We start from the raw sequence: 19,869 nt of genomic DNA, 5'->3' as shown, positions 1-19,869 counted from the left end.
GCCTATAATTTCCACCTGTTGTCTATTTCATTTGTACAACAGTATGTGAAATGTATTGTCAAACGGTGTTGCTTCCTCAGTGGACAGTTTGATTTCACAAAAATATTATTGACTTGGTGTTACATTGTGTTGTTTAAGTGTTCCCTTTATTTTTTTGAGCAGTGTATTTTCCAGATTGACTGACCTTGATGTCTTAAATCCACAGTAAAATGAGTCATATAACGACATAACCTGAAAGGCCACTCAGCAAGGAAGAAGCCACTGCTCCAAAACCGCCATAAAAAAAGCCAGACTATGGTTTGCAACTGCACATGGGGACAAAGATCGTACTTTTTGGGAAAACGTCCTCTGGTCTGATGAAACAAAAATAGAACCGTTTGGCCATAATGACCATCGTTATGTTTGGAGGAAAAAGGGGGAGGCGTGCAAGCCCGAAGAACACCATCACAACTGTGAAGCACGGGGGTGGCATCATCATGTTGTGGGTGTGCTTTGCTGCAGGAGAGACTGTTGCACTTCACAAAATAGATGGCATCATTAGGTAGGAAAATATATTGTGGATATATTGAAGGCAACTTCAAGACATCAGTCAGGAAGATAAAGCTTGTTCGCAAATGGGTCTTCCAAATGGACAATGACCCCATACTTCCAAAGTTATGGCAAAATGGCCTAAGGGCAACAAAGTCAAGATATTGGAGTGGCCATGACAAAGCCCTGACCTCATCCTATAGAATATTTGTGGGCAGAACTGAAAAAGTGTGTGCGAGCAAGGAAGCCTACAATCCTGACTCAGTTACACCAGCTCTGTCAGGAGGAATGGGCCAAAATTCACCCAATTTATTGTGGGAAGCTTGTGGAAGGCGAACCAAAACTTTGACCCAAGTTAAACAATTTAAAGGCTATGCTACCACGTGCTAATTGAGTGCATGTAAACCTCTCATCACATTCCCAGTGGGTCAAAGAAATAAATCACTCTACTATTATTCTGACATTTCACATTAAGTGGTGATCCTAACTGACCTTTTTTTACTAGACTTAAATGTCAGGAATTGTGGAAAAACTGAGTTTAAATGTATTTGGCTAAGGTGTATGTAAACTTCTGACTTCAACTGTATGTATGTATGTATGTATGTATGTATGTATGTATGTAATGTATGTAATGTATGGTATGTGATGTATGTAATGTATGTAATGTATGGTATGTGATGTATGTAATGTATGTAATGTATGGTATGTGATGTATGTAATGTATGGTATGTGATGTATGTAATGTATGGTATGTGATGTATGTAATGTATGTAATGTATGTATGGTCACAAGCTAAATATTAAAGAGCCCTAGATTTCAGCCACTTGGGGCTCAGTGACTGGTAGGGTTTAGAGTCATTTATGAGCATTGACAGCTTCTCTCCTTCCGAGCCTCAGAACTGTAGTGCGCACACACACACCCTGGCCGTGAGTCCACTCTCCGAGGGTGTCTTAGCGGGAGTTAGGATTAGGGAGCATCCTGACTGGTTGCATCACTGCCTGGTATGGCAACTTCTCGGCCTCTGACCTAAAGGCACTACAGAGGGTAGTGGGTACAGCCCAGAAAAACATTGGGGCCAAGCGTCCCGCCATCCAGGACCTCTATACCAGGCGGTGTCAGAGCAAGGACCTAAAAATTGTTAAAGACTCCAGCCACCCTAGTTATAGATTGTTCTCCCTGCTACCGCACGGCAAGTGGTACCGGAGCACCATGTCGAGGTCCAAAAGGCTTCTTAACAGGTTCTAACCCCAAGCCATAAGACTCCGGAACAGCTAATCAAAGGGCTACCCAGACCCCTCTTTTACACTGCTGCTACTCTGTTTATCTATCCATGATCACTTTAACTCCACCTACTTGTACATATTGCCTCATTTACCTTCACTAACCTGTGCCCCCGCACATTGCCTCTGTATATAGCCTCCCTATTGTTATTTTACTGCTGCTGTTTAATTATTTGTTACGTTTATTTTTTTACTTTACACATTTGTCTTCTTACCTTCTTAAAGCATTGTTGGTTGAGGGCTTGCAAGTAAGCATTTCACCTGTTGTATTCGGCACGTGACAAATAAATTGTTATTTGATCATACAGCCTTAATGTCAAAAACAATGATAGCCCAACATTTGTATCACAACTAAAGTTACATAAATAACTCAACTAAGCATATAGGACGACGGGTTTCTTTGTTAACCACTCAACACAAAATAGCCATGTGCACACGTCACGTCTACTCCAGTTCTCCTTCTCCAGCGCTCGATGTCGCCGGTCTACTAACCATCGGTCCTAGCAACCCATCTTTACTCACACCTGGCAACCTTCCTAACACACACCTGCGCCTCATCATTAGGCACACCTGGACATCACCTCCCTGATTACTTCCCCTTTATCGAGCACTCGGTTGTTATCACCCACCAGGCAGATAACAAAATAGGGCTAAAAGACCATATTATGGCAAGAACAGTTCAAATAAGCAAAGAGAAATAACAGTCCATTATTACTTTAAGATATGAAGGTCAGTCAATACGGAACATTTCAATAACTTTGAAAGTTTCTAAAAGTGCAGTCGCAAAAACCATCAAAGACTATGATGAAACTGGCGCTCATGAGGACCGCCACAGGTAAGAAAGACCCAGAGTTACCTCTGCTGCAGAGGATAAGTTCATTAGAGAGTTACAGGCCTCAGAATTTGCAGACCAAGTAAGTGATTCACAGAGTTCAAGAAACAGACAACATCAATTGTTCAGAGGAGACTGAAATCAGGCCTTAATGGTTGAATTGTTGCAAAGAAACCACTACTAAAGGACACCAATCAGAAGAGACTTGCTTGGGCCAAGAAACATGAGCAATGGACTTTAGACCGGTGGAAATCTGTCCTTTGGTCTGATGAGTACAACTTTTAGATTTTTGGTTCCAACCGCCGTGTCTTTGTGAGACGCAGAGTAGGTGAACAGATGATCACCGCATGTGTAGTTCCCACCGTGAAGCATGGAGGTGGTGTGATGGTGTGATGGTGCTTTGCTGATGACAATGTCAGTGACTTATTTAGAATTCAAGGCACACTTACCCAGAATGGCTACCACAGCATTCTGCAGCGATATGCCATCCCATCTGGTTTGCGCTTAAGTGGGACTATCATTTGTTTTTTAACAGGACAATGACTCAACATACCTCCAGGCTGCGTAAGGGCTATTTGACCAAGGAGAGTGATGGAGTGCTGCATCAGATGACCTGGCCTCCACAATCACCTGACAACTCAATTGAGATGGTTTGGGATGAGTTGGATGCAGAGTGAAGAAAAAGCAGCCAACAAGTGCTCAGCATATTCCAGGTGAAGCTGGTTGAGAGAATTCCAAGAGTGTGCATCAAGGCAAAGGGTGGCTACTTTGAAGAATCTAAAATATATTAACACTTTTGGTTACTACATAATTCAATGTGTTATTTCAGTTTGTCTTCACTATTATTCCACAGTGTAGAAAATAGTAAAAAAATAAATTAAAACTAGAATGAGTAGGTGTGTCCAAACCTTTCACTGATACTGTACTTTGCCCACTCCACGATCAGCTGGCGCAACTGGGGATGTCGAAGGATGAGGGCCTTCACGTTCTTCAACATCTAGATCTTCTCAAGGGGCGTCTCCCCCAACGAGTGGATAATCCTCTACCATGAGTCGACCTAGCACCCCAGCCCATTCGGCAGTCTGCCCAGGTCAGCGATGCCCATTTGTCCCTTACAGATAAATGACGGAATTCCATCCAGCTCTAGTGGATTACGGTGCCGCAGGGAATTTTATTGACCAGGCCTCCTCCCTGAAGACAACATCATACCCTTTCTCCTCTCTGTTTCCGGTTCAAGCACTGGATAACCGACCACTGGGATCTGGCACAGTCACACACACCACTATCACCGTTGGACCCCTGCACCAAGAAAGCCTCGACTGCCTTATCATCCAGGCACCCGTAGAAAAATGTTGTCCTCAGCTTCACATGGCTCCAAAGCCATGACCCCAACGTCTCCTGGCCGAGGATGGAGATTACAGCCTGGGCACCCGGAAGACCTGCTTTCCCTAACACTGTTCCACGTCAGTTGAGAGTCCTGTGGTTACCATTCAGGCCAACATCCCGGAGGTTTACCAGGATCTCCGGGAGGTTTTCTCCAAGGGTCGCGCCACCCGTCTCCCTCATCGTCCCTGGGACTGTGCCATCGACCTGCTAAGAGACAATGTGCCTCTGCATCTACCCAGTTGGTGGCTGAAGCCGAGGCGATGGAGGAGTACATCCAGGAGGCTCTCCAACAGGTTTTCATCCGCCCATCCACCTCCCCTGTATCAGCAGGTTTCTTCTGTCTGAGGTCACGGTTTCAGCAAGTCTTCCGGCACTATGGCCTTCCGGAGTACATGGTCGGAGATTGTGGTCCCCAATTCACGTTGCATGTATGGAGAGCCTTCATGGAGAACCTGGGGGGTCACGGTCAGCCTGCCATCCGGGTACCAGCCTCAGGCCAATAGGCAGGTGGAGAGGACCAACCAGGAGCTGGGGAGGTTCCTGAGAAGTTACTGCCAGGACCAGCAGAGGGAGTGGACCCGGATCCTTCCCTGGGCAGAGCAGGTACAGAACTCACTTCATCACTCCTCTACCGGGTTGTCTCCCTTCCAGTGCGTCCTGGGGTACCAGCCGGCCCTTGCCCCGTGGAACCCGAGCCAGACCGAAGCCCCTGTGGTGGATGAGTGGTCCCGGCGCGCAGAAGATGTTTGGGAAGCTGCCCACATGAGGCTCCAACATGCAGTCTGTCACCAGAAGGAGAAGGCGGACTACCACCGCAGTGAGGCACCAGTTGTCCTTCCTGGAGATCGTGTCTGGCTCCCCACCAGGAACCTCCCGCCTGCCCTGTCGGAAGCTGAGCCCCCAGTTTGTGGGACCATTCAAAGTCCTCCAAAAGGGGTGAGAACTTACCGCTTTACAATAACTACCGGATCTCACCCTCTTTTCACTTCTCTCTCTCCTCAGGCCAGTGGTTCTTGGTCCCCTGGCTGATGCCTTCCCCAATGTATAAATTCCCACACAGAGACACAGATAAAAATACACAAATGATAACATGGGCATGGATTTCTGTTCTATGCCAAAATTAACTTATATAATCACAAAAGATAAAACACATTCATGTGCATATGTACAAATACTGTAATCTCAAAGTACACAAACAGAATAACCACATATGTAAATGACATGTACAAATAGAAAAGCAAACATCTAAGAGCAAAAAAAAAAAAAAAAACATTAAAAAGGTTTTTCCACACACAAGCAGTACATTTATCTACATTCAAAGATCGCCACCATCTGTAAAAACAACATCCACAGCCAGCTGCATCTCCAGAGTAACTTGAGTTTATGGCTTGTGTTTTAAATTTCACCGCTTGAGCAATCCAGTTACTTATGAGGTTGTTGACACTATAAAAGTATGGTTTTTAAGTTTGCTTTTTTTTGGAGGGATTGAATGTACAACTTTCTACTCAGTGCCAATTTGGATCAGGTTGATTTGATTTGCTCTGGCACTGTATTGATGTATATCTTATCATGCCATAGTGCTAGGTTTGTGTGAGGTGTGCTAGGCTTGGAAGAATAGAGAAAAAAAGAGTGAAAGCAAGGTCATGGTAGAGATTTTCCAAAGGAGTGTAGATGAGAATAGAGGGAATTACACTTGTTAGAGAGTGCATGGGAAGGCCAGAGCAGGACATTCGAGTGGAAGGAGAGAGTGGGCAGCAGGGCAAAAGAGGGGAGAGAAAGAGGGGTTGGAGAGGTTGGGTCGGGCCCAGCTAATGTTGCTGGGCTGGCGGTCTCCTCCTGCACCCTCCTGGCTAGTGTTGATCAAAGGAAGCTGGCTCAAGCCGAGGCATTTCACCGGTTCCTGCACACACAGGGTGCCCATTGAGGCGAGGCCTGCTCCTAGTCCTAACCAAACCAGGACCCAAGCTGGGGCCAGTGGAGGGCTGGGCGACCATATACAATGCCCCCTTTTTCCCCACCACCTCCCCATGCCCACTCCCTCTCCACAACTGCAGGGAATATTGGTGGCACAGCCATGCAGGGCACAGTTACAAAGAGAGGCACACACAGAGAGAAAGTGACAGTCACAAAGAGACAGATGCAAAGACAGAGTACCATTTACAATAGAACCCAGAGAGATCAGGATGAGGATACAGACATGTAGTGTCCCTCACCAAAACAACATGATTCTGTATAAAGGCTTACTGACATAGCTACTACTCTTCAAAAACACGGAAGTAGTGGAGTGACGCAGTGAGATGAAGTGACCCGTTGTGTAGGAATGTTTTGGCCTCATGCAGGACTGTATATTCAGCTACTCAACAGGCCTATCTGGGTTGGCTTGCACACCTTCTCTGTGGAAGGCAGGTCTGCGATCAGTTAGGCTACTTCAACAACCTTACAGCTGAACCAACAGTGGGAGAGGAGACCCTGGATCTCACCTGCTGACTCAATGAATGGGTGGATGGACCCTTGCACTACCTTTGAATGTACACTATTTCTTCTGGTCATCTGTGCCTTAAACAAGTAAATTAACTAAATCAGAATTGACCTAAGTATGTGATGGCAGCCTGTCTGAAGAAGGCAGTAGGTACTCAGGCAGTTTAACTTGTTCCAGTCACCTTTCAAGACCCAGAGCAGGGCAGTGGAACTAAAACTGACTCTGGCCATGGCTAGTTTAGGGTTGTGCGAGAGGTCAAACTAAACCGCCCTGGCAGCATCCCAACATTGACCCTATGGAGGTCATGGCCGAGGGGTCAGAAGCTTGGTTACCATGGCAAAAAGCGTGCCAGAATCAGCAGCACGTTACTCAAGCAGTGATGGCATTCACATCTGCCTTGTTAGTCTACATTATTGTACAGGTACAATAAGGAGCCTACATTCCTTTCATGACCACACATTCAACCCACAAATATAATTGAAATAAATTGGGTCTTCAATCCCTTTGATGCTTTTGTTGCACACAACAGTTGTCAGTATCGTCACTGTGGATATAAAAGAAGCCATGCTAGTGTTGTTGTTCAGCCTGGGTAGGGCTGGCTGGGTCTTACTGGGGTGTTACTTGTTGGGTTAACTAATCCTGAGCAGATGATTTGTGATCTGTCTAATCACTCGCCAATCAGAGGCAGCAGCGCGACAGGCGGCGTCAGGAGCAACAAGAGGGGAGGGGTTCAGCAGCCCGGTAGCATCCTGCTATGCTCCAGTCTGGACCCCTGCTGAGTGGGGAAGAGCACCCCCGGTGTGAGAGCTGGGTGTAGGATCACGCACACACAGAGAATATGCGAGTGGAGTCGGAAATCCCGCTCATCGCTCACATCCTTTCCAACCGCTCTGCTAAAAAAAATGCTTCGTTCTCACAGGCGGAAAAATAAACTGCCTCCAAATTAGCTCCATTTATAAACATTTTTAATCACAATTTAACCAACAACCATCTTTTTTTTAATGACTTACCACTTGGTTTTGAAGTATTGAAACCAAACCATATGATTTGAATGAAAGTATTTTAATAAACATGAAAAAGTATTGTAAGAAGCTCTTATCATTTAAAAAAAAAATAGGCCACGTTATCTTAAACATCATATAAACTCTATATACACAAAAGTACATGGACACCCCTTCAAATAGTGGATTGAGCTATTTCAGCCATAGCGTTGCTGACAGGTGTATACAATCGAGCACACATCCATACAATCTCCATAGACACACAGTCAGTAGAATAGCTCGTACTGAAGAGCTCAGTGACATTCAACGTGGCACCATCATAGGATGCCACCTTTTCAAGTCAGTTTGTCAATTTCTGCCCTGCTAGAGCTGCCCCAGTCAACTGTAAGTGCCGTTATTGTGAAATGGAAACGTCTAGGAGCAGCAACGGCTTATCCGCAAAGTGGCAGGTCACACAAGCTCACAGAACGGGAACTGTTCGTTGGGAGCTTCAAGAAATGGGTTTCCATGGCCGAGCAGCCGCACACAATCCTAAGATCACCATGCGTAATGCCAAGTGTCTGCTGGAGTGGTGTAAAGCTTGCCGCAATTGGACTCTGGCGCAGTGGAAACACGTTCTCTGGAGTGATGAATCACGCTTCACCATCTGGCAGTCCAACAGCCGAATCTGGGTTTGGCAGATGCCAGGAAAACACTACCTGCCCCAATGCATAGTGTCAACTATAAAGTCTAATAGAGGATGAATAATGGTCTGTGGCTGTTTTTCCATGGTTCGGGATAGGTTCCTAAGTTCCAGTGAAGGGAAATCTTAAAGTTATAGCATACAATGACATTCTAGACAATGTTTACAACTTTGTGACAACAGTTTGGGGAAGACCCTTTCCTGTTTCAGCATGACAATGCCCCTGTGCACAAAGCGAAGTCCATGCAGAAATGGTTTGTCGAAAGTGTGGAAGACCTTGACTGGCCTGCACCAAGCCCTGATCTCAACCCCATCGAACACCTTTGGGATGAATTGAAACGCCAACTGCAAGCCAGCCTAATCGCCCAACATCAGTGCCCGACTCACTAATGCTCCTGTGGCTGAATGGAAGCAAATCCCTACAGCAATGTTCCAACATCTAGTGGTGTGGGGGCTGTTACAGCAGCAGGGGGGGGGGACCAATTGATATTAATGCTCATGATTGTGGAATGAGATGTTTGACGATCAGATGTCCACATACTTTTGGTCACGTAGTGTAGGTCAGGAGCCAGATCGAGTCTAAAGAAAGCTAATTATTTATTTAGGCTATAACCTACAAAGATATACATTGTGAAGCATTTGCGAGTGCGACACACAGGGAGTCAGGGACATTAAGCTCTCAACAATGTTTTGTTGTAAATCATTGTTGGTCTATAAATTGTGCATATACGGCGTGACTTAGAATGAAAGACAAATTAAACAGTGCCTTTGAAAACATTTTTTAGAAACTAGTCTGTAGCTTCAGGCTCATGTGATGGTGCCTGGAGAGCGCTTGCCCAGCCACTGGAGATGCTAAACACCCTTTTGGCCACGCTTGCCAGGCTGGTCAGGGATGCAGAGTTGTTTTTTTTCTAAAAGTAGGCCTAAAGGTTTAGGCAAAATAACCCAATCAAAACAGAAAGCTCCTTGAAAGTTGGATAATTCCAGGAATATTGGGCTAAAAACAGTTATGGCCTATTGTACAGATAGAACAAAAATGAACATTTTAAGAGATCAGATTTGTTTATACAGTGGGGCAAAAAGTATTCAGCCAGCCACCAATTGTGCAAGTTCTCCCACTTAAAGATGAGGCCTGTAATTTTCATCATAGGTACACTTCAACTATGACAGACAAAATGAGAAGAAACAATCCAGAGAATCACATTGTAGGATTTTTAATGAATTTATTTGCAAATTATGGTGGAAAATGAGTATTTGGTCAATAGCAAGTGTTTATCCCAATACTTTGTCATTGCCAACAAAGGGTATCATCTTTTTAAGTGGGATTACTTGCACAATTGGTGGCTGACTAAATACTTTTTTTGCCCCACTGTAAGTACTTTGCTACAATGACACACTTAACTACCCACCTCGTTCCTTTCTTTTAGCGTAAGTACACCATCATGCTTTCGGGATACATGTCTTTTCAGATTCCACAATGTTCTTCAGCTGTGAACACTATATCACCGCATTCCCTTGCTTGTTTTATCGGTTTCTTCATGAAAATATTGTGCCACCTCCATGACAGTAGCAAGGGGCTATAGCAGCACACAAGTAGACAACAAATGCATGCTGGGCCGGGCATGCCCTGAACTCATTAAGTGAGCGCTACTGAAGCAAAATTGGTAGCGGCCAAGAAGGCCAAGGCTACAGCCTTGGGGAATCTCGCTCCGAGCTCCAGTCCTATTGGGCACGCTCCTCTCCTCACTCCGGTGGCAAGAAATACATTATTGTTACTCTAGCTTCATCAATACATGACCAATGCACATTGGTACACAATCTTAGACCACCCTCTGGGCCACTCTCCAGAACACACAGCCTCCAGACTAATTATAGCCATGGGAGAGAGTGGCCATCTAGGGCCCTACCTTCTGCCTGTGACCTCTCAGTAAGCGGACAGGGAGCATAGGACATGTAGGACAGACCCTGGAGACTGGAGAGCACTACTTAGTCACTCAGACATGAGGCATATCTACTATATTAGGTCAATAATATACAGTTAAGTGTGTACGTAGTGTATGTGCTCGTGCATGTGCCCATCCAGGCCTTGCTATGACATTATGCTGACCCTCTATTGGGAACCACGCATTTCACTGGACTGTTTCCTGTTCCCATCAGCAGCGTGGGCTCGGAATTCCTGCATTCCAGAGACAAAAAAATGTTTCACAGCGCTGTCACTGATGAGGCCTTTTACTGTGGCCCTAATGGGCGTCGTAACGGAGGTGAGCGGCAGCCATGAAATAAAGGGAAACAAGAAACACCGCTCAAAGAGGAGCCAAGAATGTGGTCACTACTATTCAAAATGGGATGTGTTAAAACCTGAACAAACGGGGAAGTTAGGAGGAGTAGAAGAAAGTCTTTCTAGATGACTGAAAACAAACCAAGGATTTAGGGACCAGTGTTTCCTCTAGGATTTTTTTGTTCAGCAGCAGTGACATTTTGTCATGGGGCTGAGAGATAATGTCTTTGAGACCTAACAATCATCAAAATGATTGCTTTTTAATCAAACTATAAATAAATAAAAACACACACACACAGTCGTAAGTTTACATCGCCAAAAACATTTCTCCTCAGTTTTTCCACAATTCCTGACATTTAAGTCAAGTAAAAATTCCCAGTCTTAGGTCAGTTAGGATCACCACTTAATTTTAAGAATGTAAAATGTCAGAATAATAGTAGAGAGTATGATTTTTTTCAGCTTTTATTTCTTTCATCACATTCCCAGTGGGTCAGAAGTTTACATACACTCAATTAGCACGTTGTAGCATTGCCTTTAAATTGTTTATCTTGGGTCAAACATTTCAGGTAGCCTTCCACAAGCTTCCCACAATAAGTTGGGTGAATTTTGTCCCATTCCTCCTGACAGAGCTCGTATAACTGAGTCAGGTTTGTAGGCCTCCTTGCGCACACACACTAAGTTCTGCCCACAAAACCCTTCTATAGGGTTGAGGTCAGGGCTTTGTGATGGCCACTCCAATACCTTGACTTTGTTGTCCTTAGGCCATTTTGCCATAACTTTGAAAGTATGCTTGGGGTCATTGTCCATTTGGAAGACACATCAGCAACCAAGATTTAACTTCCTGACTGACTGAGGTCTTGCTATGTTGCTTCAATATATCCACACAATTTTCTTTCCTCATGATGCCATCTATTTTGTGAAGTTCACCAGTCCCTCCTGCAGCAAAGCACACCCACAACATGATGCTGCCACCCCCGTGCATCACAGTTGTGATGGTGTTCTTCGGCTTGCAAGCCTGACCCTTTACCTCCAAACATAACGATGGTCAAACAGTTCTATTTTTGTTTCATCGGACCAGAGGACATTTTTCCAAAAAGTACGATCTTTGTCCCCATGTGCAATTGCAAACCACAGACTGGCTTTTTTTATGGTGGTTTTGGAGCAGTGGCTTCTTCCTTGCTGACCGACCTTTCAGGTTATGTCGATATAGGACTCGCTTTACTGTGGATATAGATACTTTTGTAACCGTTTCCTCCAGCATCTTCACAAGGTCCTCTGCTGTTGTTCTGAGATTGATTTGCACTTTTCGCACCAAAGTACGTTCATCTCTAGGAGACAAAACGCGTCTCCTTCCGTAACGGTATGATGGCTACGTGATCCCATGGTGTTTATACTTGTGTGCCATTGTTTGTACAGATAAACGTGGTACCTTGAGGCATTTGGAAATTGCTCCCAAGGATGAACCAGACTTGTGGAGGTCTACAATTTGTTTTCTGAAGTCTTGGCTGATTTCTTTTAATTTTCCCATGATGTCAAGCAAAAAGGCACCGAGTTTGAAGGTAGGCCTTGAAATACATCCACAGGTACACCTCCAATTGACTCAAATGATGTCAATTAGCCTATCAGAAGCTTCTAAAGCCATGACATAATTTTCTGTAATTTGCAAGCTGTTTAAAGGCACAGTAAACTTAGTGTATGTACACTTCTGACCCACTGGAATTGTCATACAGTGAATTATAAGTTAAATAATCTGTCTGTAAACAATTGTTGGAAAAATTACTTGTGTCTTGCACAAAGTAGATGTCCTAACCATCTTGCCAAAACTATAGTTTGTTAACAAGAAATTTGTGGAGTGGTTGAAAAACTAGTTTTAATGACCTAAGTGTATGTTAACTTCCAACTTCAACTGTATACTCTACACTACCATTCAAAAGTTTGGTGTCACTTAGAAATGTCCTTGATTTTGAAAGGAAACCAAATGTTTTGTCCATTAAAATAACATCAAATTGATCAGAAATACAGTGTAGACATTGTTAATGTTGCAAATGACTACTGTTGCTGTTAACAGCTGATTTTTTATGGAATATCTACATTATCAGCAACCATCACTCCTGTGTTCCGATTGCACATTGTGTTAGCTAATACAAGTTTATCATTTTGAAAGGCTAATTGATTATTAGAAAACCCATTTGCAATTATGTTAGCACAGCTGAAAACTGTTGTCCTGATTAAAGAAGCAATAAAACTGGCCTTCATTAGTCTAGTTGAGTATCTGGAGCATCAGTATTTGTGGGTTTGATTACAGGCATGAGTGATGGTTGGTGATAATGGGCCTCCGTACACCTATGTAGATAAATCTGCCGTTTGTATCTACAATAGTCATTTACAACATTAACCATTCTAGCGCAGGCATTCCGCTAGCGACCCGCTTTGACAACAGCCAGTGAAATTGTAGTGTGCGAAATTCAAACTACAGAATATTTCTAACTTTTATAAAATCACAAGTGTAGTACATCAAAATAAAGCTTAACTTCTTGTTAATCCAGCCGCTGTGTCAGATTTTTTTAAAGGCTTTACGGCGAAAGCACACCATGCGATTATCTGAGGCAGAGCCCCACATACAAAAGCATGAAAAACAAATTTCAACCAGGCAGTTGCGCCACGAAAGTCAGAAATAGCGATAAAATAAATGCCTTATCTTTGATGATCTTGTTGGCACTCAAAAAGGTCCCAGATACATCACAAATGGTCCTCTTGTTCGATAATGTCCTGTATATATAAAAACTCGCTAGTACGTAAATAAATTGAAAAATGTAAGATGGAGAATCGTTAGTCTTTACTGGAGAAAAATACCAAAGAACGCGCTCTCATCCACACGCATGGAAACACTACAGCCAAAATGGGAGCCACCTAGAAAAACTACAATCTCTGGCTCATTTAAAAAAAAAAATGCCTGAAACTCCAAAGACTGTTGACATCTTGTGGAAGCCCGAGGATCTGCAATCTGGGAGGACTTTACCTTGTAATAAAAATGTGTGCAAAGCTGTCAAGGCAAGGAGTGGCTGCTTTGAAGAATCAAAAATATATTTTTATTTGTTTAACACTTTTTTGGTTACTATATGATTCCATATGTGTTATTTCATAGTTGATGTCTTCACAATTATTCTACAATGTAGAAAATAGTAAAAATAAAGAAAAACCATGGAATGAGTAGGTGTCCAAACTTTGACTGGTACTGTATGTACTCGCATCTTTTGGGGTGGCGGTGACCCTCACTAAATGAATAGAAGGGAAATACTGAGAGACTATAAATCTGCGAGTGGTGCACTGACACTTGTTTGTTGTCTGGAATGCTAGCTCTGCTGCTTCCTCGCCAGGGTTATTCTATGTAACCACATGAGCTCAGAACAGCTGCCCCTCTATGAGCAAACAGATGTCTTACCTGTAGAACTCACGTTTGCATACTGGACAGGCACAGTCCTCCCAGTCAGCAACAGTGACAACAAAAGGGAAGTTGGCAGTGTTTTTAGACCATAGCAACTGGATCATCCACAGCACTCTTCTAAATGACCTTTAGGGCAAAAGACAAATTATGCTACGGCTGAATGGAGGCCTCTCTGCAGCAGACAGAGAAGTCGTCATCCTGGAGCTCCAGTGGGTTGCACAGCCCCATCACATACAAAGAATCGCTGTTCCAGCAACCCACACAGGCAGGGAAGGAGAGGAGGGGGCGGCACTGAAGAGAAACAAGCCTGTCCAAGCAATACTGTTTACTGAGATATTACACACTGACAACCCAGTTAGGCTCTCTTCGTTGAGAGAGTATCTGCCACCGTTCTCTGCCAGTATAGAACACAGATTCAGCATGTACATTGACTGGCTGCTTCCAGTTCATCAGTAAACAAGTCAGTGTCTTAAAGCAAGCTCTTTCATAGAGTATAATTGAATGGTTTGAGACTGACTGACATTTGGTGGCTGGAATTAAAAAGGTTACAACTCATGAGAGTGTCAATGATGATTCGGTAATATCTGAGCGGTTGATAGGTTAGGGATTCAACAGGGAGGCAGGGAACGCCAGGGGGAAAGACAGCGTTCTAAACTCTGTTCTGGTTAGGGGTACTATAGCTCCCGAGTGGCGCAGCGATCTAAGGCACTGCATCTCAGTGCTCGAGGCGTCACTACAGACCCTGGTTTGATCCCGGACTGTACCACAACCGGCCGTGTTCGGGAGTTCGATTTGGCCCAGCATTGTCCGGGTTAGGGGAAGGTTTGTCCGGGGTAGGCAGTCATTGTAAAAAAAAAAATGTGTTCTTAACTGACTTGCTTAGTTAAATGAAAAACACACAGTGGAGACGCATCTAGTTTCTGTTTAAATGCCAGAGAGCTAGCTGGTGTCTATTCTAGAGAGAGGAGCCAGCTCCACTGAGTATATGTATGGGGTCTGAAAAGGGTGTGTGTGTGTATGCGTGCATCCATTAGACATTCATTGCTCTATTACCAAGCCAAGTTGCCCATCATGTGCCCATTAGACAGCCACCTGGTTTGTCTGTTTGGAACAAATGAACTAAGACACTGGAAGTGAGCTGCCAACCTGTGCTATGGTGATATGACTGTCCAACACAGTGCCAGAGGCTGGCACTCCAATTGTCACTTAGATAACACGCCCCCAACACCCTAACACACAACAGCTGCAGAGCCAACATTGTTTTACAACAGAGCAGCCAAAAGCCCAAGAAATTAAGCATTAAAATGTCCTTTTGACATATTTCCCATATCACTTCCAATGACCATGCGTCTCCTGCCTCTCTCCCCAGACTAAGACATTGAGATGCTCTAGCTATTTCCTCCGCTTGTCAAAGGAACAGAGATGTGGACTGTGTTATGCATAGTGTTCACGTCAATGACACCACACTTTGTTAGGTATTGATATAAGTATTGCATCATTATGTCTTCCTCCCTCTGACAGAGAGTTTTGCCCCTTTGGGGACTTGCGAGAATCACATGTGCAGCTGGAGACAATCTTAGTTATTCTCCAACCCGACTTTACTTACTGTAGATGGCGTGTTTTCTATTTTCTCTAACTGAGAGCTAGCTCGGCCATAAGGAGACCACAACGGAGTATGCATAACCCCTTTGTCAGAGACATTCTTCAGCCACACCCGCTCAACTTTTAACATAACCTGTAAAAAAGCAGTGAACTCACTCAGTAAACCGGCTCACGTGCTATACACAGTTGTAACAGCTCAGGGGGAAGTGAGAGCCTGTACACCTTACCTGGTTCCTGCCACATCACACACTCAGACGGCGTGCCAAACAGCTTTACAGCTCTCCCCGACTTTTGACACCCTATGATTTGTACACTTAAGCTTGAAAATGTCACTTCACTGACATGCACTGCAAAGATATGACATGATAAAACTGCACATTGAATGGCCGGTGAAAGAAGAGAGGATATCAGACAAAGCCAATGAGAGAGTCTGGAGGGACTTAATGATGACTGACAGAGCTTCCATAAGGTACATTACCTGTAAACTGAGGGCGATCTGTCGGATGTACATCATGTTCAGGTCCTCCAAAATGCGCAGTTTGTCCTCCATGTCTGCGTATCTGTCCATTGGCATCCCACGAAGTAGTATCCACAAATTGAGGTAGCATAGGCTTGAAAATGTTCACTTCCACCCCTCAAATTAAACTTAATTTGTTGCAAATTAAAAGCGTTTATGGGAGCTGAGAACTCAAATTCCACATGAAAAAATGCCAAGAACGCTCATGGTAGCAGATGAAAACAAACATGAAGAGACAGTACTGTAGATCCGTTTCGATAATTTGCTGGTAGATAAAGTACAGGTGGCGCGTTACGCACAACTCTCCAAAAACAATGCGCAAAATAGCATACACGGTAACCTTTGTGTCTTCTGAAGTATATCCAGACCAGTTTCGCTGTGTTAAAACTTCCAAAGTCCACAATACACTGACTTCTCCGAGCGCAAGAAGAGACGTGTGCGAGAACCCTAACAGCATACAGTAACACTGTTCATAAAACATACAGCTTGTCCACAGTGTATATTCTTGGCTACCTTTTTTTTTTTTTTTTTCAAGCAACAAAGGGCTTCTCAAACACAAACAGTGAACACCCCTCCTTGGCAGTATGGGAAAGAATGGTCCTTTTTAAATGCAATTCTTCTCTTTGTGTCTTTGCGTCCTGATTGAGAGGTGCTGTCTGTCGGCTGTGATAAGACCTCTCCACAAAAGGGCATTGCCTCCGCGGGAGCGAACACCACAACAACTCAAATGTGCGCAGTACTTGCCACGGTAGCCGAGGGACGTTACGCTAAATTAACCCATACAATGCTCCTCTCGCAACCGAGCATTAAATCTAAAATAAAAATACAAAGTACGTGAAGGGGAGAATATTGTTGTCTCCATGCCCTTAAACAATCAATTATACGTCTACGAAATAGCAGACAAACGGGCATTTAAAAAGGAATTGTGGCGGGTCAGAAAGCATTGATCTATTCAGACACTCGATAACAACGAAATTAAAACTGTTCCAGACAGCGCATTATCACGGTTTGAAAAGATGCCTAACCAAACAGCAAATTAAAGATTAACCCCGAAAACCTCGGCCCCACAAAGCAATACGCTGACAACGGAATGAGATCAGAACACAATCTGAATTAATACACCGAACAAAACAATAAATGCAATATTTAAAGTGCTGGTCTCATGTTCCATGAGCTGAAATAAAATATCCATGAAATGTTCCATTACCACTTAAAAAGCTTATTTCTGAAAAATGTTGTGCACAAATTTGTTTATATCCCTGTTAGTGAGCATTTTTCATTTGCCAAGATAATCCATCCACTTGACAGGTGCATATCAAAAAGCTGGTTAAACAGCACAATCACTACATAGATGCGCCTTGTGCTGGGGACAATAAAATGCCACTCTAAAATGTGCAGTTTTGTCACACAACACAATAAAACAGATGTCTCAACTATTGAGGGAACATGGACTGTCCACCAGAGCTGTTAATCTATGTACCATAAACTGCCTCCAACATAATTTTACAGAATATGGCAGTAAGTCCAACCAGCCTCACAACCCCAGACCACGTGTATGGCATTGTGTGGATTAGCAGTTTGCTGATATGAACATTGTGAACAGAGTGCCTGATGGTGGCGGTGGGGTAATGGTATGGGCAGGCATAAGCTAGGGACAACAATCACAATTGCATTTGATCAATGGCAATTTGAATGCACAGATACCGTGACGAGATTCCAAGGCCCATTGTCGTGCCATTCATCCGCCGCCATCACCTCACGTTTCAGCATGATAATGCACAGCCCCATGTCGCAAGGTTCTGTAATACAATTCCTGGAAGCTGAAAATGTCCCAGTTCTTCTAATGGATAGATTTCTCCAATTAAAGTAAAACAAAAATAAGCGACTATCAATATAAAATTCTGAAAACTATTCGCCCTATTACTGTTTTTAAAAATCTGAAAATAGGCTACAATTTAGAGCTTGCAATCAAAGGGAGGATATTCCAAAGTTGTAGCCTAATAAAGATGCTAAGCCTATATGTTTTCAACAAAAAATGCTATTTTCCAAGCATCGCTGAATTTATCAACAGTAGGCTAAACAGTTAAACTTTCCAACGTTGTCTCAGTTGACACAGCCAAATGTTGGTCCCCACTCTTCAACTCTCAAAGCACTGGCTCTCTAACTTGCCATTTCTAGTTATTTATTGTATTGTGTGTTTCCTCTTCACCAGTGGCTCTTCAGAGTCCCGAGACAGAGACAATCCCAAAGCTAAGCGTTCTAGTGTCTACTTCATGCCAGAGGTTCCTCTCGCTTTCCTCTGAAAAACTTCTGGGTTTTAAAGATGCACACACCGAGGATCTTAAGCACGACAAATGTGTAGCATATTGCACAATCAGATTTGTAACATTTTACAGGAATTGCAAAACTTGTGTGACATCATATGAAATGGCAGAATTCCTAACATACCACATAAAAAAAGAAAATGAACAAAGCCCTCCCCACACAGAGCACAGGAACAGGACAAGGGAGAGAAGTAGCTCACCGAGTCATTTCCCCCAAGAAAAGCCTCCGTCCTGAAGTTTGAATTACCCAACTAATCGGCCTCAGACACTGGGTTAGCCTGCACACAGTAAGAAAACAGACGCATTGTTCTAGTGGAGGTGTAAAGACAAATAATGGAGGGGAATGCTCTCTGGGATGGTGTTCAGTGTTTATGAAAACAGTCTGACTGGTTCAGAGGTTCAGCCTCCCCAAACCCCAGCAGTCCCCTCTGACATGTGGAACTCCGCGACAGGACGGGGAAAATCCCCTGTGAGATAGCTGGCTGATGTCCTCGCACATTGTTGAGACAGATGGTGATAGCTTGATTTTGTTCAAACTTGCAGACATACCAGCTGTCCCTCACACACTGAATGTCATCCTCCATTTAAACAAACTGAAGGGCTTCAGGCAGGAGGCCACAGGTGAACAATCAGCTTAGACTTGCAAGAGGTCAGCTCACACCATTAAAAGGGGCATGTCACTCATTCTAACATTCAAACAATTCACTGGAAGGTGGTCTGGAAGCAATGGATCATTTAAGATCCTATATAAATAGATACACAATAAATATATTCATACAAATCACAGTGAAGGTTACTCCTTCTGCCACTTAATCAAAACTATTCAACATTACAATGTTAAAACAAAAATACATAGGGATATCCAAAGCAGGAAAGAACAGCTATTCTCATCTCGCACTGCTTCTTTCTGCTGAGAAGAGAAACATGGTGGATTCTGCGTTTATATGAAATGAGCCACAGAGCAATGCTGGTTTCCCCCATGTCAATCGGGCCATACATTTTTCATGAATCTACATCCAATTCAAACACTTCCAACAATCCCGTCTCCATTACCAAACCAACTGCAGCCAGACAACGGACTGTGAAACCAGGTTGGAGAACAATCTGGTCCCATTCCGGACTGTCCAAACGGGTCTAAGAGCACTTCGTGTTATTCTGTACGTAAACACAAGACACTCTATTTAGTATGATATGTTACGTTTGGCATGGTTTGGATTGGACTGTCTTATGAATTATACGAAATGCTCTGAGACCAGGTTGGACTGTCATTGGACTGAACAATGCACTAGAGTTCCAGTGTAAACACATCCACAACTACCTATTAGGTCAGCTACAATAGGCTGAAGGTAGAGCCAGGGGAACTACCAAAAGACAACTACCAAAACCGTCCCGCAATCTATATTTAAAAGATATATATATATATGTGTGATCGTGTCTCAAGTAATCATGGTATGAAATTATTATATATTATGAAAATAACAAATCTTTATGGGCTTAGTTGTATAATTGTACAAA

General features: G+C 43.6%; 1 protein-coding gene across 7 annotated transcripts in view; it reads right to left on the bottom strand.

Annotated features, from left to right (window-relative positions):
- LOC135514404 (rhotekin-like) overlaps nucleotides 1-19,869 on the bottom strand; it is a 139,079-nt gene that overhangs the window by 76,456 nt on the left and 42,754 nt on the right. For 2 of the 7 annotated variants that reach the window (XM_064937871.1, XM_064937875.1), the window contains exon 1: nucleotides 15,992-16,736. The exons of the other annotated variants lie outside the window; for them this stretch is intronic. In XM_064937871.1, coding sequence (XP_064793943.1) covers nucleotides 15,992-16,087 — 96 coding nt within the window. In that variant the 5' untranslated portion in view covers nucleotides 16,088-16,736. Of the gene's footprint in view, nucleotides 1-15,991; nucleotides 16,737-19,869 lie in introns of those variants that run through there. 7 annotated transcript variants of the gene reach the window in all.

The sequence above is a fragment of the Oncorhynchus masou genome, chromosome 25, assembly GCF_036934945.1.
Source record: "Oncorhynchus masou masou isolate Uvic2021 chromosome 25, UVic_Omas_1.1, whole genome shotgun sequence".
Taxonomy (NCBI): domain Eukaryota; kingdom Metazoa; phylum Chordata; class Actinopteri; order Salmoniformes; family Salmonidae; genus Oncorhynchus; species Oncorhynchus masou.
The sequence above is the reverse complement of the archived record's forward strand: the minus strand, read 5'-3'. Positions and strand labels throughout refer to the sequence as shown.